Source organism: Pygoscelis adeliae, unplaced genomic scaffold (genome assembly GCF_000699105.1).
Source record: "Pygoscelis adeliae isolate BGI_AS28 unplaced genomic scaffold, ASM69910v1 Scaffold46, whole genome shotgun sequence".
In the NCBI taxonomy this organism is placed as follows: domain Eukaryota; kingdom Metazoa; phylum Chordata; class Aves; order Sphenisciformes; family Spheniscidae; genus Pygoscelis; species Pygoscelis adeliae.
In genome coordinates, this window is record NW_008824931.1 from 974,771 (window position 1) to 998,442 (window position 23,672).

The window sequence follows — 23,672 nt, forward strand, 5'->3', positions numbered from 1 at the left end:
TGTTAGCTGGATAATTTATTGGGATTACATTCAACCAAGTCACCAATTTTGTTGGGATTGAATTCAACCAAGTCACCAACTTTACTGGGGTTGAATTAAACCAAGTCACCAACTTTACATTTCCTGACGATGTGGCTATGCCAGCCCTCTCTGCTTGCCGGTCTGCTGTTCAACCTGATAAATTATGGCCACCTCAGGGGTTTTTTAGCTGGATTAAATCTGCGGTGAGACACTAATGTTAGCACCGCTTGCTAATTTGTTTCTGGTAGCTGTAACGCCAGGGATCTTAGCACAACGCTCTTTCTAAAGGAAATACAAAAAGTCCTGAAAAAGCCCTGTACTACACAAGGGTGGTTGTTTTACCACCTTTCTTGCCAGGTTCACAGAGTAAAAACGTGTAATAGTGGGAGGAAGTCACATCCAAGCATGTATATGACCAAACGCACACACAAACTATAAATATTTATACACTGACATCCAAAGATTTTGTGGCTCAGTCTGCTCACCAACTGACAAAACAGCCCCCTGCTTTACCTACAGCCCATCACAAAACTACAACACGGGACCAAGTCTGTCTGATACTGAAATAATATCACCACGATTCTTGCTTTTACACAGCCAGCCTCACGCATGGGTCATTCCAGACAGGTACAGAAAAAAAGAAAATGGGCAGAACCCTGCACCAAAGCCTCTCCTAGGGCATCCTCACTGCCACAGCCAGGGACAGGAGAGGATAAATAGGAGATGCTTTACTAAGCGGGGAAGGGAGGAGGAGTACGGCATGAGCATACGTATCAACCCCACTTTGTTGCCTCTTTCTCCCCCCCTGCAATTTACCTGCATCTTATCCCCTACTCTTTAGCAAGAGGCTGCTACACTCTGATGCTACGGCGCCCTGAAAGAAACTTAGACACAATTTTAAAAGATGACACTTCACTTCAAGCAGTTCGGTTAATACTGACTGCATTATCTCTTTCCCCTGCTTTACGAAGGCAGCCGATGCAGACGTGCATGTGCTATAACCCAGGGCCCCAGGCAGGAGCACCACGGTGGGGCTTCTCCCTCAGTGCTGTGCCGGGGAGGGAGCAGATCCTCTTGGCACGGCAATGAGAGCAACAAAAGGTTCTCCACCCTCCAAGCCTTGCTTCCATGACCTTCACTTGCTGACCAGACAGAGCTAAGATACGCCTTCTTCTGAAGTCCGTCGGGACGCTACAGACTCCAGAATATTTTTAGCATGCATCCATGTGACACTAACTGCTATTCAGAGAGCTGGGGGCAGATTTAAGAATCAGTTAGGTTACGTCCACTATCTTTACGTCTTTTCTGAGGACGTAACCGGTGCCTCCTAGTAGGTCTTCTCCTGCCCTTCTGCAAAAGGTGAATTTACAGCCCTGAGACGACACACAGTATCAGGGTTGCAAGGGCCATCGCTCTCCTGTGGCACCGGATCAGTCATGGAAAAACAAAGTTGAAAAAGCTGTCCCTGCTATGTTTTTATTTACTTATACGATCGTTCTTCTTTCTGACACTTCTACATCGTGCTTCTGCAAAGAGCAACCACAAAAAACTGCCTTCAAACTCTGTGTGAGATTTTCAACGCTCATGAGGAAGAAAATAAAAAATGAAACATATATCTATATATATCATCCATGGCTATTAAATGCCAGAGATACCACCTGGCGATGAGGAAGTTCCCAAGCCACAGAGTGCCGGAGGGTGGCAGAGGGCTCCGGGGAGATAGTGCTTGCCCTGATGTGACACTGCTCCCACGGCACGTCACGGGCCCGGCCAGGTTCTCCCGTGTCCTTTCCCACCTCCCAAGCTCTACCAGCAAAAACTCAAGCGTGCCAAAGGCAAGATGCAAAGGCATTATGGCTAAAGAGACAAGCCACAGAGCTAGAAGGTTTTACCAACGACACCCTCATTCAAAGACCCGCCAGAGCACCGTCAGGCATTTGCTTAGTCACAGCCCTGCGATCCCCTACCAGCTCGGGGAGAAGAGACGTCGGGCCTCTCCCTCTGGTATTTCGCATGGCACCGACTACTGGGTCACCAGGCCAGCAAGAAGCGGTCCCTGATGAATTATATGGTGACAGGTGGCTCCGCCACAAGCCGCAGGGGCTGCCCCCATCACCCAGAGAAGGTCCCCCTCTCATTCATGAATTTAAATTAAAAAAATAAAAAAATAAAAGCCCGTGTGCATCAATGTGCTTAGAAAAAATTATGTCAGCATCTTACAGCGTTGATCCTATTAATTAATCCCTTAAAGAATGCACCCTCGCCCACAAACATATAATGTAATGCCTGCTTAATCTTACCTAAAAAAAAATACAATGCAATAAGATTACTAGTCTGCTAACTGTTACAGCACTGCTTAATCCTGTATTTCAGTGCTTTAACAAGCTCCTACAATACTGTACGGAGTTTATCAGAGCAGTTGCCGAGACAAGAAGGACTTATGTTTTAAACAATATAATTCCACGGTCTTTTGTGCTCTTTATGTGTTATTTTTATACAATGACTTTCATCCCAGAAGATCTCAAAGCCTATTGCCTGTTCCTGTTTCTACTGAAGTCTTCCCTTCAGGTTTCATATTGGAGCAGGATTAGAAATGAAAAAGAAACATATATATTTTATATATATATATATTTAAGGGACGGTTATAGCAGCAAGATCTGCTGGGGCAGGATGCTCATCCCTCCCGTCCCCTGAGTGCAGCTGGGATGGGTGACACCGAGCTGGCCCCCTCCTCTCAAAAAACTGCAAGGGAACTCACCTGGGACCCTGCCCAAAAAAGCAGGTGCAAGCAAGACCTACCAAAGTATTGTCCCTCCATCCCTGCAATAACTTTGCCTTTGTCCCCAGGCCACCTTCCCACCGGCACGGCCCCGCTCCAGCAACACGCACCCGCAGCCACGCATTTCCCAATCTTCGCTGGTTATAGGCATATTAAGCTTCCCATGGAATAGAAGAAAAAAGCTCTGCTCCCTCCCTGTAATTATCAAATCAGCCCGAAAATGAGGAAGAACTGAGAATCCTCATTATAGCACATCATAAAACACGGCAAGGTCTCGTGCTCGCTGCATGTTATTGGCACAGTCTGCCAACAAAACTTTACAAAGAGCACAGGAATCCATGTTTGCAGAGATATTAAAGTCATAAAAGGGGAAATTTGTATTTTATTTTCCCACAGCCTAAATGAAGGTGAACCAAGCAAATTTGGCAAAGAGCGCTAGTCAGATGCCATTTCCCACAGCAGTGTGGTATTTTCCTCTGGGAATAAAACATTTTCCTTCAACTACTGTTTATAACTCTTATCAGTTCAACAGCAATAGAGCCATCAAGTCCAATATCTTGTGCAAAAAAGTCAAGGTCAACAAGTACTTGCATTTTCGTTTATCTTTAGCTGCAATTGCTACTGACATTCAATTGGGTAATAAACATGAGGACTGTCAAATGCTCTCAGCAAACAGGTGATCCAAAAGCTATCAGAGAGAAAGAGGCTACCGCCAGGTAATCAAACAATTCTGTTGCAACAATTATGATCTGAGTGCATTCATTTACAGGAGCAATCACCTGTCAAATTTGAATGAATAGCGTCAAACCATTCCCACCACTGGGGTAATAAGGGCGAGAAAATACAAACTATGTCTACTTTCTTCCCAACAAAAGCATGCCAGCATTAGCAAGAGCCATCAAAAATAGGGTAAATAAAAAAATCCCGTATCTTACTTCCTGAATTGAATTAAAAGAATTATTTTAACATAAAAAACAGAGGAGATCTGTCCAAGTAGCTCGATCTCATGTCGGTCTCTCCCAGGAGCAATAATGGATGTTTTGGAAACTCGTATAGAAAGGGGGGTTACACAGAAGCGGCTGTGCCATGGCTCTGACAATCAGCACTTGGGCAGCTTCCTGAGCCAGCAGTTGCATCTGGACCAAGGTTTTTAATAGCTACAGAAGGACCTATTTTTCCACTAATTGGTCTAATCTCTTTTTGTCCCCTGCTGACCTCCACAGCACACTGTAGCAATAAATTTAACCCAACATGTAAAACATTTTTGTTTGTTTTAAACCTGCTAACGCTCTAGAAAGCTCCTGTGCTGTGAGACGTGGTGAACACCCACCCTTAGTCCTTGCATTATGGGACAAGCACCCGCTTTCTCCATAGACAACTCATTTTTTTAAAGACTTTTCCTCCAACCTTAGTAATCTTTTCCCCCCTGCCCCTCCCAGCATTTCACGTGAGAGGTAGGAAAAAGGTTTACGCCAAGCAGCCCGATGGCACACCCTGTTGCATCACTAATCCAGAAACAATGCGTGCTTACAGGTTTACACTCATTGCGATAAAATGTTTCTCAAAAGTGGAGGCCATCTCACGAACAGAACTTTGCTTCTTTAACCTCCAATTCAAAAAGGTCAACGACGCACACCTGAATGTCACGCTCTGCCTGCGTCAGATAGCAAAAGACTTAGCTGAAGCCACCAAGACCTGGAGAGGCAAATGGGGATCGGGCCGGTGCCTTCAAGATGGAAAGGATACAGGCCATATAGGAAGTTCATTGGCTTCAATGAGCCACCGCAACCTAAAGGAGCACACCTGGGATGCGTAGGGGGGAAAAAAAAACCCCACCAGAATAAAGCAACAATTTTTCTAAATCAAATCAAATCAGTGATCTTCAAAACAGAAGACTCAGGTACTGCTAAAAAGGGGTATCTTGGACACTGAAAACTTCAAACCTATTTCTACAACTACTTGCAACCAAACCTCTCTGCTCCACCCAAGGAGGAAATCAAGATGCCCTTCAGTCCTACACCTGAGTTTTTAGGTAATAACCCAAGATGTGATTTAGCAATGTGGTATTTTCCACTGCTGTTCCCTGCTCAGCATTTTCAAGATCTTGTCCTCAGTAACACACCCGGGGCCGTGCGGACACGCTTTGGGGCCTGCAAAAGCCCTGAACTGCTGATGGGATGCTCAGTTCAGGGTCAGGGCCATGTTCTTACATACACGTCTATGTATACATAGACTTGCGCACAGCCACACAAATGTTTAATGGGCTAGATGCTTCTAAGTTTAGAAAAACTTGCCAAGAAAAAGAAGAAGGAAGAAAAAAAAAAAAAAGGACTCCAGCACATGTATTTTGCTGCTTGATTACAGATGGGCCGAGAAGTTGGGAATATTTGTATTTCCATAGCCACTTTAAAGGTAAGAAGTCCCCCAAGTCTTTTTCCCTCCTTTTGCTCTGCCAACTATGGCAATAGCTTCAGCCTGAGGGATCTGCCTCCTGATGTGATCGCCTCTCTGCTCCCCTCCTGGCTGGAAGCTTTTCCTAAACAAAGACTGAAAGTTGCATTAAATCGTGCTGAAATGGTTGTGCTGGTTTTGAACTGCTTATTATCTCTGGGGGCTGACCTGAAAAACAAGTTGGTACTTAGATGGAGAAATCCAAGTTTCCCCTGAAAGGCAAATGGGCGGAAGGAAGGTTTTTTACAAGGAAAAGAATTCATTTACGACTGTGTTACCCACAATTTAGGCAAAACAAGCAACATTTATAAGTATTTAAGTTACCTTTGCCAAATCAAAAGGAAAAACGCCTGGTAATAACAGACGTTTGGAGCTAATGAGAACGATTAAAATAAATCCTGACACTGGGAGTAGGTTGATGCTTGAATCACAGCAGACACCCGCTTCCAAGCGAGGACCCTCTCCATGCACCGTACTGGAAGTGTAACCCTGCCTAGCTAAGGCAGGGAGGCTTGACGCTGCCGAAATCTAACTTTAACAGCTGAATCAGGCTGATGAGACCAAAAAAAACCAACAGAAAAACCAACCCCAAACCAGAAGGAGGAAAAAAACAGTTTCACGCCCTCCGGCTTTGGAGCAGAATGATAAATTGACATCGTGTTGTTATGAGCATAATCCTCAACTACTCAATCACTGTTAAAAAATAAAACATGATTCTGGGGAGATAAAAATAATTAATGCTGGTGCTGCTGAAGAATATGCACCTACACGAAGAGTTTCAAACTGATATGAGGTTGTTTTAAATCTCGTATCTCGCATCAAAGGAAGAGGCACAGGTGCTCACGCTGATGTAAAGCAAACCGAGCGCTGCCTACTTGATGGAAAAGCAAGAAAAGAGAAGGGGATGGCAGAGCCTCGGCAAGAAAACTGACACAGCTCCTTTTCCAAACAAGCCTATTACGCTTAATTCGGGATTCACAATACATAAAGCACCAGAAAAAATACTGGGAGCAGCCCCTGTTGACTAATGCCCTGTCTTTTCCAATCCAGGGTCACATCCAGTCTAACCGATCGCATGGTAATGGCATCAGAAAAGGTCAATCAAAGACAAGCCGAAGCTTCCACTGCCTGGCTGACCTTCGGAGCTTGTGACAAATTGCTATCAGTCAATGTCAACTAATGACAGCGGCTCTTTGGCTAATCAATTGTTCTAAAAATGATCAAGAAAACTACTCGCAGGACAGCTCATTTTCACATCAATGCCTGTGAAGTATGAAAAGCTCATTTTTTTGAGTTTTTAATAAGCTCATAAGTAAAGCAGTTACTTGGTAACAGGGGTCACCTTAGTGAAAAGACAGAACCTTTGTCTGCCTTTTACATATTCTTTTATTACCATATTATAGTAAAAATATGCCATGCCATTACTATGCCAGAGGGCTACATAATAAAGTAGGTAATACTTCATACTTTTTTTTTTTTTTTTTTTTTTTGAGATAAATGGTTCTGTGGTTTAGGGGCCTCTGTTTGGATGTAAATAATTGTCGATATACCCGCCGCGTATTTAAATGCAAAGCAATCACTACTGGCACGCAGGTGACGTGCCCGCTCATTACTCACCCAAACTTCACGTGACGGAGCCGGTAGTGAAAGCCACGCTGCAAAATCCAGCGGCGCTGCTGGGAAGTTAAGGTCTAACAGCAGCTATTTTGTTCTTAAACCCACCCACCCCATGCGAGCGCAACTTATTCCGACTATTTCCGACAGAATTCACATTCGGTAGGAAAACCGCATGCTCCGAAACCCCCAAAGCCCTGCAAAAGCAAACAGACATTTCCGCCCTGGAAGGATTTTGCGTGTAAAAGCCAATGTGGAAATGCACACAGGCTTGGGCTGTGGGACATATATCACGGCTCTCCCGGTCTAGCAAAGGGGTGGTCGCGGACTGGAGATCTGTCCGTCCCTTCATCATACCTGCCTCTCCCAGCATCATCTTCAGCCACTTCTCAAAGCCTCACAGCCAGGCCACGCTCAAATCCGCATTCATGCATTAAACATTACCAAAACAACAAATCCCCACTGGTCTAAGGCTCGAGAAGTGCAGGCACAATTATGCTTTGCTTTTCCTTAAGGAGAGCGCTAGGCAAAGTACATAGTAAGGCATCGCACCACAAGAAGCCTCTTGAGAAGACACCGCGTTGAGTGGGAACAAGGAGCCATCGTTGAAGCACGGCACCGCTTTTCACTTGGGTTTACCTCTTTACTTGGGTGACTCTTACCCACAGCACCAGTACCGCCGAAAAGGATTTACCCCAAGGAAAACACTCCTCGCCAACCCAACCGCCCCCAAAGCAATCCCCCACCTCACCACGGAGAAGCGGGGGAAAAAAGCGCTAAACAAAAAACATTAAAACTTTTGTTTTCATTGGGGAAACTGCAAAGTGACAGCAGTTTCAGGTTACACCCTAAACCTGCCTTGCTATGGTAGTTTTTCAAATTAAAATATCTTCTGTGGCCTCAGCCACTCTCGAGCCGTCCATAGGCAAGAAAGAAAGGAGGCAGGGCAACACTTAAGCTCAGCCATAATTGGAAGTATGTGAAAAATGAAGTGTCAGTTCGGTCAATAAAGGGCAAAGGTGAAGGGGAACTGCAGCCCAAACTCGGTGCGAAATGTGCTCATTAAGACACCCAATCCGCGGGCTCCTGCCCACCTATCCCATTAGTCATCAGCCATCTGACCGCTTCAAATGCCTTGCCTCCCCGCTCTTATTACTTTTCTTCTCCCATGTTAAAAAAAAAAAAAAAAAAAAGAAAAAAAAAGGCAAGCTGGTATATAAATCCTTGCTCAGTCATCTGGAACATAATGTGGCCCTTCTCTCCCCCTCCGCCCGGCTCTGCCGCCTGCCTTCGCAGCCTCCAAACAACCGCCTTGAGATTCCCGGCAATAATAAACGCGATTGCCTTTTTGCCTATAGGTTGCCCGAACTCCTACAAAAGCCTGAAAAAAAAACCCCAACATTGCAGCCATTGATACATTTTTATAAAGAAATATCGCCGCTTTATACTCCCGGCTTGAAAAAGCAACAATTATTTGGAGGTTAAAAAAATGTTTTGAACCCAGGCCGAGGCTTGCACACAAAAAAAAGGGAAAGAAACAATATGCACAAATAGGAGACACTGATGGATTTATTTTCTTTTTCTTTTAAGCCGTGTAGGAGAGCTAAACATGGGAGCTAAAGAGCCCCACTCTGGATTAACAGTGACTGTACCAGGGCTTTGTTCAGCATCCTCCTGGCCTGACTATTTGAAAAACAAACAAAATAGATCTGTTAATACCCCAAAGAGGAATCTTTTGAAGTTAGAATATGCAGTAAGATAAAATAGTGTTGCTGTGAGCTCAGCATCACCCGCCTGTACCTAAGAACTTGCTTCTCTTTTTTTTAATACAATTTAGCAAGTTATTTCTCCACTGTGTAAATTCAGATCTCTTTGCACCATTTGGAGACAGACCTCCAAAGGCCCTTCACGATAAGTTCAGAGCAATGGGAAAACAGCCCACGAAACTTTTTCATAATATTATTCTGCATTCCTGTACTATAACTATCCCCTATGATGACACAATACCGGGCCTTTATAAGAGGTTGTGTCAACGTGCTATGCAATAACATATCCTGCTGTTCAGCGGCACGAGACCCCAGAACAGCTCCCTAGCAGCTAAATATGGATTTCTACAATAGATCGAAGCAGCTGGGAGTCATTACTATTTACTAAGTAAATAAATTTACATGTTAAAAAAGACTTTAAAATGTTTAGAGGGAAGAGCATCTCTCCTGTTTTCAAAGGTAATCGTTCGATGTGTGTTGTGCATAGGGACATAAATAGGTTAAAAATGCACTTTGCGGGGATTAAAGGCAGTGAGGAATCGGGTAAAGAAGAAAAATTTCCAAAAAGTCCAAAAATAGGCCTTAACGTAGTCTGGGTTAAGGACTAAGGGAGAAAACTCTTGCTAAGGGGCTTAAGCTTTCCACTCTGTGTGCCTCTCTGAAAATGCAAAGCTCGCACTCACATCCTTGTGATACCTTCAGCCAGGTTGGAAACCCGTCCCAGAAGGTGCTTTTACCTACCCCGACAGGAGAAGTAGGTTGTGGGAACAACCTAAAAATAGACAGTTTTAGAGGGTTATATTTCTGGTGATTAGCTTTGTTTTTTTAAATGGCAAACGCGCTTTTGACAGATGGAACAAAAAAAAAGGAACTTTTACGAACTCCTAAAAATAGGGAAGCCCATAACATACTGAATATATGCCACGCAACGCGTGCATCTCGAGTCAGCTCCTGTGCTCGCAAGCGTGAACATGCGGGTCCCCAGCCTTTCGCTGCCACCCCTCCACAGCGCCCGGCTGCTGCGGCAGTGCCATGCTGGCTGCTTCTGCTGCCAAGAAAAGCATCCGGCAGAGGCGAAACCGTGAGTTTGACCACAGCGTTGCCGCTCCTCACATCAGGCCACAGAAGAGAAGCCTCCAAATCACGGCATTTTGAACTTAAATGTAGTTGGGGAGAGGCAGGGTATTTGCTATCTTTTTTTTTTTTCCTCTTCCCTTTTGGTCATTCAGGATCATGTTTTTTGACTTCTTCCCCCCGCGGGAAGGCTAAAACCATGCTTTTTTTTTACACAAGGTGTATATGCAGGTGTGGCTGTGCTTAAGCAACTGAGATTCCCCCATAATCGCAGCCTTCAGAGGGCTTCGAGCAAACAAAACGTAAAGCAAGGCTCAGCGAGACCACCGCTACCCTTCCCGCAGCCCCATTCCTCAAAAAACCCACCACTTCCATAGGTGGCAAGTGGCCTGAAGGCAAGTCTCGGTAACGGAGACCCTCTGGACAGCGTCTCCTTTCCAAAACTCCTTTCCCAAACTTGACCCAAGAGCTCCAGTTAGCAAATTCCCGCTTTTTTGCTCTTTCCTAAAGTTTTAATGCAACGAGCCTTCTTCACAAAATCCGTCTATCAGGTCCTGGCAGCAATTCCAGCCTCAATAAACCTTACTCTAGAATTTGGGCAAAAGTTTCAGAACCAGCTAAAGCACTGCTGACAAGTCTTTCTGTCGATATTTAATAGGACTCAATCTCTGAAGTCACTTCAGAAAACGCCTCCTGACCGAGGCTATAGCATGCACCTTGCTAGGAGCCGACCAGGATGGCGATGATGAAACATTAGATACGGCTGGCACTCCGGACTAATAAAATGCCACATTTAGGAGAAAATGAAGCCTGAAAAATCTTAAAAAGTACACAAGGAACTGAGAAGCTCGATTTCCAAAGTGCCCAAGAGGTTTAGGAGCATGCTGGCAAGCCTCCCCGCAGATGTTTTGTCCACGCACATATACGCATAAACACGTGCACATCTGTCTAACAAGAGAACAGCCCTATCCGAGTATAAAAACCCCCTCCAAACACCATGTTTTAGTTCAAAGCCTATTTTTGCAGCAGCTTTTTCACCCTTAAAAAACCCAGGGATTTAAAGTTTGCTCCGAAAGCAAGGGGCTCTAATGAACGTATTGACACCACTTCAACTATAGCATTGTGAACAGCACCACTAGAATATATATGTATACATACTTGAAAGAAAAAAGGCCCCCTGAATTTATGTTGCATATCATTTTCCAGTAAAAGTCAGAGGTCAGAAGGTTACCAGTTTCTGCCTCAGCTCTGCAACAGTTTACTATTCCAGGCCCCGTTTTTACTAGGCTATACTTGCGATGAAGTCAGCAACTTTTCTTTAAACAATAAAGTGTCTCAAATACTTAAAATTCTATAAAGAGATGTTATTCACCATGTACGTTAGGTCCATGTGTATAAAAAATAAAAATAAACTGGTTTAGTTTAAAAACTAATCTTGTTAAACGCAGACTTTGCAATGCTAATCAGTGCTGCTCAAACTTTTTTTGGAAACACAATTCCTTTGTTGTCTAACAGCACTTGAATGAAACATGATCATAAAACCAGATTTAAAAGTATATACCTATTGTGAGTTCAGAGTCAACTTCAATAAAGCACTCCCTTTTATATTCAGATTAAGGACTCTTTTTAAATTTTAATTGCATTAAATTAACACTAAATCCACTGCAGTTGGTCTCTTCAGAAAAAGTATGAAGCATTTAAACAGCTTCTCAGGAAAACCCAGAAACTTCAGTTTTTTAGATTTTGGAGCTTCTGAAACAGCACTAATTATTTGTAGCATGTCCCACTTCAATTGCACCAAGCTCGTTTCATACTCATCCTGCTAAATCAGTTACTCTGTTTGCCTTGGCACTCAAACAAAACATTTTTGCATTCAAGTAAATTGGAATTGAGTAAAAAAAGTAAATAAAAGCACTGCTCAGGATTTTGTAAAATGGGCCAGCTAACATCTCATCTTTATACGCAGCGAAGTTTCGATGACATCTTTGAAATATTAGCATGCATTTCTGAGATCTTAATTACATTTGCTTTTGAAGATTTCATCTTTTAACCCATTTGAATGAAGGAAAAAAAAAACCTTCTCATTGCTTATTTTTATTAAGCATACTGCAAATTTGGTACATATGTTGCTCTAACATGTGCCTGCTGGCAGGGTCGAAGAAATAAAGATGCCAATCCTTTTACTAGGAGGAGATGGGAAAAAAAGTGTCAAAAAAAAGGAAGATAGACCTTTCTCAGCACAAACCCCCTAGTACCTGAGCACATCTCAACATCGGAAAGAGCGTAACCGGTCCCCGAGCGCATCGGTGACCGCTCGCCAGCTAAGAAAGCACAAGGGCTCCGTTCCTACCTTGCTCACTGCTGTTGTCCCCGCTGTGCGATGTGTGTCCCCCGCTGGAGGGCCCGGGGGTTCCCCCGGAGCGCGTCGACGCCGTGTCATCGTGGTCTCTGTTCCAGGAGGGCTGCGGGGCCAAAAAAATAAGAAGTTAAAACCTGAGATGGGGAAGAAGCGCCCGGTTCGCGTGCTCCCGGGAGAGCGGTACCCGTGCCCAGACCCGCAGGAAAAGGCTGGCGAACACATCCCCCAAATTATGCCTTTCTTTCCAGATAGCCGGATCACCGCTCCCCAGCGAAAATAATGTACTCTGCAATATGTTTACCATCTAAATAATCCCATGCTTTATTACCATAGAAAACAGAAACATTCCCAGCAAGGCAGGGGGAGCAGGGGGAGAGCCAGAGAGCGAATCGCTGGCACCGGGCTCCAACTATATTTTTAGCATCCACAAACCCTCTGGCGCAACCGCCTGCTAACTCCGCAAAGGCAAAATGAGAGCGGTGGTCGAGAGCAGCGCCGTTTATATAGGCCTCCCATTCCTCGTACGAGGCCAACGTGGAAGAGCTTAAAGACTTTGCTGGCAATTAGGCCGGGGTCCATAATAGCAGGGATGTGTCAGCTGTTTGCCGGATGGTATATGGCAAATGGACCAGGCATGGGGACAAAAAAGAAATGAGAATAACAATGGCTTCACATAGGCTGTGTACACTCAGCCCCATGCAGAGCCTCCTTGTACTATTGAACAGAAAACAGATGTTGCTTCTTATCACTGGGTGCATTTGAAAGTAACATTCAGATAGGAAAAATTGGCTGTAAATTAAATTCTTAGGGAAAACAATCGTGGCAACACTCCTCCCAAGTCTCCCTTTATCACCAGAGAAGATTTTAATTAGCTTTTAGTACTAGCTTTTAAAAAACATCACAGAGACTCGCTGGTCATCCTGCACGGCCTTCTCTGCATAATTGAACAGTTTCTTCTTTACCATGAAGCAATATTGCCCACTGGAAATTATTGCCGAAAAAAAAACCCTTGTGTTTACAACGCACAGACATAAGTCATACCACAATATGAGCCGAGTCTGTATACTATTAAAGTTGACTGATACTGCCAGCTTTTTAATAAATCTACCAATAGGCTAAAACCTAGCCATTTAATACAGCATTCACACATAGCCAAATGAGATTTAAGGCGATCCAGCTGAACTTTTCACACACACACACACACACAGAGGAGGAAAATTAAGACAAAAAAGTCTAATCTGAGACAGAAGATAAATAGGATTAGAAAAGCTCAACTTTTTCCAGAAACGAGAAATCTCTCTTCCATTTTTTTATAACCCTGGTTACAGCCATGATACATGATTACAATTAAAGAAAGCGAGGCCCAGAAAATACCACGTGAATATTTTAAACCAATTATTATGCATATTCCTTAAAAAAAAAATAAATAAAAAGTGCTAATTGATCTGGTGATTCTGTGATTGAAAGAATGATGTGTGAACTGTGAAAGAAATGCTTTTTTTTTTTAACAAATACGCATTCTCCAGCATACCAAAAGAATGCTGTAAGAGGTAATCTGGAACACATGCTCAGAATGCAAACAGTTAATGCATAAATTTTCAGTTTGTACAACTGCAGCTTTAAAAGAGGGACTTGTTTATTCAGAGCTCTGCAGAAAGAATGGTACAGCACCCAGGGGACAGACAATGCCAAGCACAAAGCCCTGGTGCCTCAACATGTAAAAGGATGTTTTTCTATGAGCTACAAATCCCACTTGAAAATATAATTAGAAGGAGAAAATGGCAAACTATTGCATTAACTGTAATTGAACAAAAGACCAGCAAGGCATGTGGGAGGTTGCAGGAACCCGTGGGAGTTCCAGGATGCATCAGATCCTACGAGTGACATCTCCAGGGCACTCTCATTCTATTTATGTTGTCCCTCACTACTATTGTTGACTAGTGAGCTGACTTGTAATTAATAGAAAAGCTGCAGATAACAAGGTAAAATATAGAGCGCCGCACTAACCTCAGCAGAAATGTTTATTAATCTGATTAAGAATACAACTCCGAAGGCGGGGAGGCGGCGGGGGGAGCAGAAAAGAAGAGGCTCCGGACTGAAGAATTATACCGTGTTGTGCAGGAAACGGCCCTCCTTTATGCAACAACAGACCTGATATATTCACTATCTTTTAATGAGCTCCCCTGATTTATTCAGCTCTGTTCGGTTCCCTCCCCCACTTTTCTACTGTGCGGGATGTAGATTAATTCAATGCTTAATTGTTTAGTAAATTCAATTTTCCACATTCTATTCTGCATAGCTTTAGCTAAGGTTCTTAAATCTTCAGCGGCGAGCCCTGAGCCCAGTGTTTGTGATCTGTGCCTACCTTTTTTCATCACCATTTTTCTTCCTCCACCACTTAATTCACCATGAAAAGATTTTCCTTGCTGGAAAGTCTGATTCCGCTATGATCTGTGAGGCATTCCGATTCATTGCATTTTCATTGTGTTGGGTCTTAGATGCTGGGCTCCTCTTTTCTCACAGCTATCGCCACATTATACAGGCACTCATGCAAGAAATGTTGGATTCCACCTCAGTTTATCAAAATTTTGTGCATCCTAGATGTTTACATTTCTGTATTCAGAAGCAGGAGTTAGTATTTTCCACCTAATCTCACTTTTATTAAGCTATTATTTTTATGGCCTGTTAAAAACGAATCTGCTCGGGATACTGCTAACTTTTTTTTTCCTGGCTGCCTCCGTCTATTAGCATTTCAAAAGTATTTGTATTTAACTAAGCATCTCAAGTCTTAAGAGACTAGGAATTACATCTTTAGTCAGTTTATTAAACATGATGAAAGATTAGCTATCAAAGTTCGTATGCAAATTCTTCAGAGATAACCACGTTGAAAGCCGCATTATTTTTTAAGCAGACGCTACTCAGCCCCGGTTCCAAAAACATCTCTCTCCACCGAGGGAAGATAGATCCAAAGCACAAAACCAAGTGTAATTTTTCTTCTCCTGACTATTTCAGCAAAGTTCCCCCGTCCACAAAAGCAGGGAGCCAAGTACAACATTAATCTCACCCTTTTTTTTCTAATCTTCCAAGGAACTTTTAAGACAACAAAGTCTCTAAACCAACTTGCAAACTCGCGATCCTCCGAGCACTTTTACACTAAATTGTTTCTGACAGGGACATGCCAAATATTATTATTTTTCACACTATGAACCACCTCCCTCTTTCGCAGAAATATTTCCAGCACTAGTTACAGAGAAAACTCTTGACAGTAGTCATGACAATCTATTCCTACACAGAAATAGAAATGCCTCACTTATTTATTTCCCTTCTCCAAGAAGTTGCGGTTTATCACTTGACGAGGCTCCTTAGCGATGATAGTGTTTTTTTTAAATTTACTGTACAAAGGCTGCCGTAAACAGGAATGAATTCCACGTCACCTTCTACACGGAAATCCTGCGTTCCCGCTAATCGTGGGCGCACGGAGAGAAACAAGAAGACTTGCTCCTCATTTCTGGAAGTGAGCAATGCCCCTTGGAAAAGCCGCCTGGCTCCCAGGTTAAAGCCTGAGACACGAGCTCGCCCAGAGCCAAATAACTTGGGATGAGCCATGGGATCTCTGTGCCTCAGTTTCTACTGGGGGAACAACAAAAAAAAACCCAAAAGAGAAAAAAAAAAAAAAAAAAAGAAGAGGGCTGCACTTATCTACAGCGCGGATATTGTTGGGGGATTAAATTAATTAGCGACTGTAAAACATGTTGAGTTCTTCCAAAGGGAGACTTTAGAGAAGTGCAAAGTAATATAAATTAATCACTCCATTACATAGGCTGGCTCATTCCAGAGGAGGGTCTCAGCCACGTGGTCGTGACAATAGTGTATAAATAAGGATAATGGCCCATTATGACTTGGGCTTATACATTAGTCACCATTGAGCTGAGAACGGACACTGCAGCATGGACTGAGACTCGCTGATAATCCTTTTTTTAGTAGCTTTTATCTTTCTCCTCCAAGCTCACCCCTGCCCCAACATTCAACTGAAACTTTCAGCCCAAATCCTTGCAAAATCAGGAATACGCGAGCAAAATCGAGAATACACTAGCAAAATCATTTCGGGATTTCAAGGCTGGGCTGTAAGTTCCCATGATTTAAACTGGTTTTGCACCACTGCCTTTCTCGTTGGTCAACAGTTTCTAGTGCCAAAACCATGGTCCGGCTAGTGACGGATTCGAGTCATGGTCGCATGACTGATTTAAAATAAAAGAGGATTCAGGTGCCCTAATGCTGCACCACTTTAAGGGCAAAAGACCTTCTACAAGGGATGTTTTATCTTATCCCATGGCATTTGAAATACATTTCCTGACTTTTGTTTTGATTCTGAAGTTTTTTGAGTACTCGAGGGGGGGGGGGGGGGGGGGGGGGGGAGAGAAGAAAAAGAAGGAAAAGGAGAAGGAAAGGAAGCAAAAAAAATGTTTGTGTATTTAAACGACCCCAGAAGCACCAGTTGCCTCCCATGACCATTACCAGGTGCTTCATCCATTTGGGGGATGTGCTGGGCTGAAAAGCACTAGCCCCAGCAGGTACCAGTGCAACGGCCCCATCAAAGGGAGGACCGCATTTGATGAGGCCTCCGAAGCAGTTATTGACTTGTGTTCACAGTGAACATCAAGCCTTAATAAACAAAAAAGCTACAGACAAAATTATTTGGTTAATGGCTAAATTGGAGAGTCAATATAAATAACATTACATACACTTATTACTGCAATCCAACAACAGCTGGGCTTTGAGTCAAGTTAACACTAATACGCAGTGGGGGAAACCATTGCTTTCTGCTTATATTAAAGAATAAAATAGATTTTTTTTGAGCACCAAGCATGTGAAAGGGGAAAAAAAAGAGGTCCTGGCCAAGGAACGAAAGGCTTGACCATAAGCACATAAATAAAAGAAATCGCTTTCTATTACAGCTGATAAAAATTGTACTCGGCATCTTTTGATACTATCATCTTCTCAAAAGTTTTGCGAGCACAGCCCTCTTGTGGGCTCATTTGTGTTTGTGTAACAACTGGAGACCAGGAACTGCTAATTCCTTTAGCTGTTGGATGAACCTCCGCTCCTCCAGGCTACGAGAGAATTGGCTGCAGGTATCATCATTCATCCCCTCACCCTGGAGGAACTGAGCTGCTGCCAGCAATTTGTCAACATAATTTGGGCTTATTGTTTTCCTTCTGAAGTTTTATCTTATTTTCTTTTCCTAAATTAAATACTTATTCATTAGAAAAAAAGTAATGCGTTATGTTTGAAATGTTCTTCAGATTTTTCTTAACTCTTCCCTTTTAAAAACCTTCCCCCAATCTTCTTGAGGGTAGTGACCCACCACGTTAGGAAATACTTGTGCTCACTACAGGCAAGAAGTCGAAGCGAAAAGAGGACTGCTTCATAAAGTCATCACATCCGCCTCCTACAAACTTAACCCATCTATTTAGCAAGGATTTACTTTTTGCACAGTTTATCCTTCTGATTGTCGGCTATACTGATGTCCCCAACCTCGCTTGGGCAAAACATTGAGCAAAAACTGCTCAATACCTTAAGTGTATAATCCATAGCACCGATGCTGAAGCTAGAGCTACATGACAGACCGACCTGGTCTTTGCAATCGACAAGCCTTATCCCACTTCACTTCTGGAGGGCATGGCTAGTAATAATCCTCAGGTAGGCTGCTTCCCATCCAGCATAAAAGAAAGTTTTTGAATTCTCTCTTAATTGGGAAGAAAACCTTGACAAATACAAATTGGTAAGCAGGTCTAAAAATATACTTCAATAATGTTAAAAATATATTGCCGTGTATTTCCTAGGTTCCACACACATACATTGTTCATTGCAATCTCGGTCGAGTGCGGACTTTCGGGGACCATGAAATCCACGGTCATGACTACCTTGATTTTCTGAGAGGACCCACTCATGGCTTTGCCATCTGAACATCTCCTTGTGGGATGAACCAAGGCTGCCAGCCGGCAGCCAGCAATCCTACCTCCCAGCCTGCCAAAGCCACGTGGGGACATCATGCGCGTGACAACCAAAACCAAGGGCGTCAGAATAAATGATACGTGCAGGAACCTCAAAATGCTGCAGAATAGATGCTTTTTAGTGCCGATAACTCTCCCATAGTCTGCTTCATGCAACTTTGATTCAGAGGCGGATTATTTTTAATAGAACAACAACAAAGGCACAAACATCAGGTTCGGATGGAAAAGAGGTGCTCCAAGTCTACAGAAATAAGGTCACAGAAATGACAGACAGGCGATAACTCCGCCTGCAACTAAGCAGCACAGCAAGGGCGACTCTTGCACAGATGGAAACCTTTGCAGCATTAGAGGCGGCAGTGCCCGTCGAACTAAAAAGCAGAAGAAATTCTGTGTGGAAGTCTCGGCTCTGACCTGGATTCCCTTCCTAGCCTCAGAAAAGTCGTAAGCTTTCTATCTTTAGTTTCTCCTTATTTCAAATGAGGGTAAGACTCTTCTCTGACTCTTTGCAGCCGCATAAGAAAAATAAGATGTAAGCTGACTTTATGCATGCAACATAGGACGGTTTCCGAGACCAACAGATAAAAGGAAATGAGAGCGGGTATCAATGCGAATACCACAGAGGATGGAAAACTGGAAATAAACACGACTTTTGCTACTGATTTTCACAAGGCCAGGATTTCACCTGAAGGGACCAGAGGCACAACTAACATTGCATAGTGCAAAGATGATCAAACCAACATCCACCAAACAACGCTAGCTCTCTCCATTAGCCCTGCTATCGCGATTCATTGCTGAAACTACCCAGGTTCAGAGAAGGAGCACAACACTGGCTGTGTACCCACATAGGTATCTCTAACACAGCAGAGCTTTCCGATCCACCTCGTACCCTCAGAGCACGGAGGAGAAGAGGGTATGGCAGGGAAAGGAGAGGAATGGGCCCACGAGTCCTAAACAGGCTGAATGGAAAAGAAAACCCGACTGCAAAAGGACAGGGTGATAGTGCTTTCCAAAGGAAAAAGAATAATTAGAAGCAGCAAGCATAAACCAGAAAAAATAAAGGAGAATGAAATGGAGACCATCAGACTGGGTGGGACATAAAGACAAAAAGGAAGGGGAAAAACCACAGCTCTTCCAGGAGGCACCAAAGCCCCGTCAGTTCTGCAGGGGCAAGACTTTAAAAAACAAAACAAAACAAAACAACACTTGTTTGTGTGTGTGTGTACACGGGAGGGGGTGGTGTTTACAGCTATGCAGAGACACCCCCCCCCAGGCTGGGCTGCGTTCTGCTGGAAGCACAGTCCCATCACCTTCTGCACGTGCTGAAATCAAACCTGCTGCGCTTGGAGAACAATCTCCGAAGTCCCTCTGTGGGACAGAGCGTGGGCATCTGGACTTTCTCTCTGAGAAAGGACTCCGGAGCCACCCAAAAACACCTCTGGCAGTAACAAAAGCAAACTTCTTTTGGGCAGCAGAAGGTTTAGATCTTAAGTTTTACTTCTTGCATCGGTGGTTACTGCACGTGGTAGCCGTGATGGACACCCATGAAGCCTGAGCAGCAACGGTCTTAATCACAGCATGCCTTACATTTGATTGACCTTACTCCATTCCTCATTTTTTTTATCTCAGCTCAACAGTAAACACTGCCTGCCCAGCTAGGTTAACTGAGCCAGCTGATGGTAATGCAGGGTTTTGGTCTCCCACACTAACAAACATTGACTAGTACTTTCTATTTAGAGCAACCCCGCATTGTAAACCTGTCTCCTCACTTTGATAAGAGCCGTATCGCTAGATAGCATTAATCCCCGTCCCTTTCTCAACACAAGGAAACACAGCTTCTCGGTCAGGGTAGATAAAATCACTGCTCCATGTAGATTTTTTTAAGTCTAGTATCGTTCAGAAACACGCACAAAGTCAGCCCGAAACAACACCGCTACCTCCTGAAGGCTGGTGTGCAAGGCCTTGAGATGTGTTAGTCCTCCTCGGCTCCTACTGAATTTAATAGGACTGGAGTATTTTCCACAGCTTTCTGGACCAGGAAAATGGCCTTCAGAGATAAATAAGAGTTTCCTGTTCAATATTTCATGTAATGATTCCTCCAAAGGTGTAAACAGGAAAAATGCCTTGCCACTTAGCCAGAAAATGAGCGTCTGCCGTCCCGTCCTTTTATTGTGTTTACGTGTTAAAAGTCATTTAGAAGGGGATCTGCCAGATGCTCAGGTCCGACTGAGACAGCGCAGGCTCTCAGATGGCTGGCTGAGGTACCGAACCCGACCTGCTTGGGCAGATTTGGGGTGAGAGGGAGCCCTCAAGCTCTCCCATCCCTCTCCCTCTCCCCCTACTAGGGGCCCAGCAGGCAGCCTTGGCGGGAGTCGGTGTTTCGGAGAGATCTGCACTTCACCCTGAACATCTGGGCTCAGGCAAACAGTGAGGGTTTACTTACAGCAAAAACCACATCTCTAAGCATTCCCCTTACAGATTTTTGGGGGTGGTATCTTTTGGGAAGACAAAATTAACCCGTCGGGGCATCCGCTGCAAATTTTTTTACATGCACTTAAATGCAGGCTCCGACTTCCAGCATCCCGTTGGCCCAACCGGGGCTTCTTGGGGAGGGAAGGCACAAGCACAGCCCTCGCTCTGCAACAGCCATACTTCATTTCAGCTCCATCACAAGCAAAAATGCCAAGCGTATGTCACAACTATCAAATGGTCTTTTTAGCTAACTGACAACAGACGCCATTCGGAGTCAGCGTATTTTGATTACGGCGCATTGTTAGCAGGATTCAAGAGCCCGCTCGCCTCGCAGTGTTGTTCAACACTAAAATTAAATTGCGGTATAATTAGCTTCGCTCCAGCTACACCTTTCCGTCTGAATGGATGCGATACCTGCAAAGGCTGCGCTGGGTATAAAATGTGTTCCTGATTATAAAGCGTTTGCTTAATCTCGAGGGCGCCGCCTTGTTTTTTAAGGCTCTCTGCAAGTCACGCACTCTGGTACGTGCTGCCCGTTATCTCCAGAAGGCTTAAAACTGGAATCCCCGTGATTCACATTTTCCAACGCTCATGGCCAAACCCTTCCGCAGATCAGCTCCTCCACTTTCTACCATTTCACAACAAGCCGAATCAGCAGCGAGGCAGAAGCGGCCGAGTGGCCTGGCCCTGCAAGCACACGCCGGCGGCCACAAAACACGCCGAGCCCGGGCTGCGGGAGCCGGAGGAGGAGCTCCAGGGGTGGTTCGCCAGGCTGAGGTGGCCGTGGCTCCCCGACGCCTCCACCCGCTCATTGAGGGATGGCTTGGAAGCACGTCTGGCTGCCAGAGTCACCCGGAAAAGTTGGGCTGAGAGGTCCCTGTGGCCTCGCTGTGCCTCCCAGGGAGGTTTTGGAGTACCCAGCAGGGCTCGTAGCAGCATAGGGCTCACGGCATGGCCCGTGGACCCGTGCCTCGGGAAGGGCAGACCTCCACCACCCTGCAAAAGCTTACAGTTAGCCCCACAGCTCAGCTCTGCTCCTTCTGCAGAAGTTACTGGCGGCACTGCTACTTACTCCATCCAGTGTTTAAGTTTATCCCCTCCCTCCTTTAAATACATTTTAAAAGTGGTAATTACGCCGAAGATAGCAGAAGGGGCCAAGACCAAAGCACAAAGCTACCAAAAGCAACTTTCACCGTCAGCCTTTCGATTCAGCATAGCGCTTCCCCATGACAGCAAACAGAAATGTTTTGCTTTCTTTGCTAAACTATCCACAGAGTGAAATAATTAATTACTTCAACGTATCATCTCTTATTCCTATATATCTCCTATACCTTGCTATCACTATATGACATATAAATTAAGGTATCAACCCTACCTGATGGTAAGGGAGAAGGAGAAGTAGAAAATCTCAGCTCACGAGCAACTAATCGTCTCGCCCCAAAACCTCAGCGACAGACCCGGGAAGAGCATATGCATCTCCCCTCCTGCCTCGTGCCGTCAGCAGAGCAGGGTTCCCCACCCCTGCCCTTCCAGCATCGCTGTATCAGTTCTCACCCAAAGGATCTCTCAAACACTTGTCACTGCGGACCAAATCCTGGCTTGACGCATGCATGTGCATTTAAGAACAAAATTAATCCTCCCTGCACATACCAGTCGTGTATACCCTCGCTCTGGCTTTAGGTAAAAATAATGATTAAAAAGAGATCCCTCACAGGCGTTACATGACCGTAGCAAGACACAGTCGCACATACCATACTTTTTCTACAAAGCCGTGCCACAAAGCACTGCCACAGGCTTCATGGACATGGGAAAAGCACAACGACGCTCCCCTAGGAGGTGGGAGCCACGCTATTAAAACTGGTTTGCGCAACGGGGAGGAGGGCCAGGAGCCTCCTGGGGTAACACAGCTGCAAAATCCGCTGGGCAGAGAGGGGCAAAGGAGGGAACGGTCCCAGCATGGCAGCCACGCTGCCTCCGGTGTGCATAGGCAGCGTGCTCCGGGCATCTCTTCCCGAGCATCCGTGCAAACACCGGGCACCTCATCCTGAGCATCCCTGCAAACAGAGGGCAGCGCCGGGAAGCTGCCTGCCGACGACTCGCCCGTGTGCTTGAAAGGCTTCTCTCCCCGTCACCGTCACCCTCCCGCCGCAGTGATGACCAGCAGCGTCAGTCAGCCACGGAGCCCCTGTTTGTGTCAAGCGCTGCCCAAAAGGCCTGCGTGAACACGAGCGAAGGAGAGAGCCAAGTTGTGACTCCAAACGACCTCGCAGTGACACGGCTGTACCCATCACTGAAACACAGCCGCGTCTGGGACGTAGCAGAACTACTCCCCCATAACACTGCACAACAGGACGCAAGAGAAATTTTATACAGTACAAGCCACAGGGACACTCCCCGCATCAAAAAATCTGACCAACTCTGGCTACGCAAGGTACCTCCGTGGCGCGGGGGTGAGTGGAGGAGCTCAGGGGCCGAGGCCACCGTGGCATGGCGCATCCCTGTGCCTGCACCCCGAGGAGCAGAGGGGTCCTCTGCACTGGCTCAAGCCTAAAACCAAAGTGCCACCTACTGAGTCTACAGCATTCGTGTCCTCCCGGGAGGGTTTCTAGCAAGGGGCTGGCCACGGTTAATACTTAGCTCGCCGGACTAAGCCAAGTCTCGGCAAGCAGTCACCACGCACGCGAGAGCACGCGCCTCAGGTTGCTGCCGAGCATCATCAAGCAGGTGATATCCCACCTGAGACCAGGGACATCTCTACACACCCCACCCCAATGCGACGGGTAGCACGTGGACAGCCAAGCGAGGGGTCAAGACTTTCACGTCCACGGATAAACCACAGCTTGCGCTGACAGAGCTTGCCCTGGTTCAGCGCGGCGTAAAACGCCGATGAGACAAACCTCCTTGTGTGCCAGGCTTCAGACATTCGTTTCTACCACTTCTATTTGCACAGCCAGCCGTAGCCCTGCACCCCGGCAAACGGGACGGACAAAGCTGCGGAGTTTTTAATCTGCTCTTCCCCGCTCCTCCCGAGAGCTATGTAGCCTTAAATGGAGCTATTTAAAGCCAGTGTTAAAAACACCAGGTTGTTACTGACCTTCTCGGTAACAACAAAACCGGACCAAAAC

At 45.2% G+C, this 23,672-nt stretch overlaps 1 protein-coding gene across 1 annotated transcript in view; it reads right to left on the reverse strand.

The window, feature by feature from the left end:
• MEIS1 (Meis homeobox 1) overlaps positions 1 to 23,672 on the reverse strand; it is a 105,486-nt gene that overhangs the window by 70,162 nt on the left and 11,652 nt on the right. Inside the window, exon 5 of the mRNA XM_009325015.1 lies at positions 12,056 to 12,167. Coding sequence (XP_009323290.1) covers positions 12,056 to 12,167 — 112 coding nt within the window. The remainder of the gene's footprint in view (positions 1 to 12,055; positions 12,168 to 23,672) is intronic.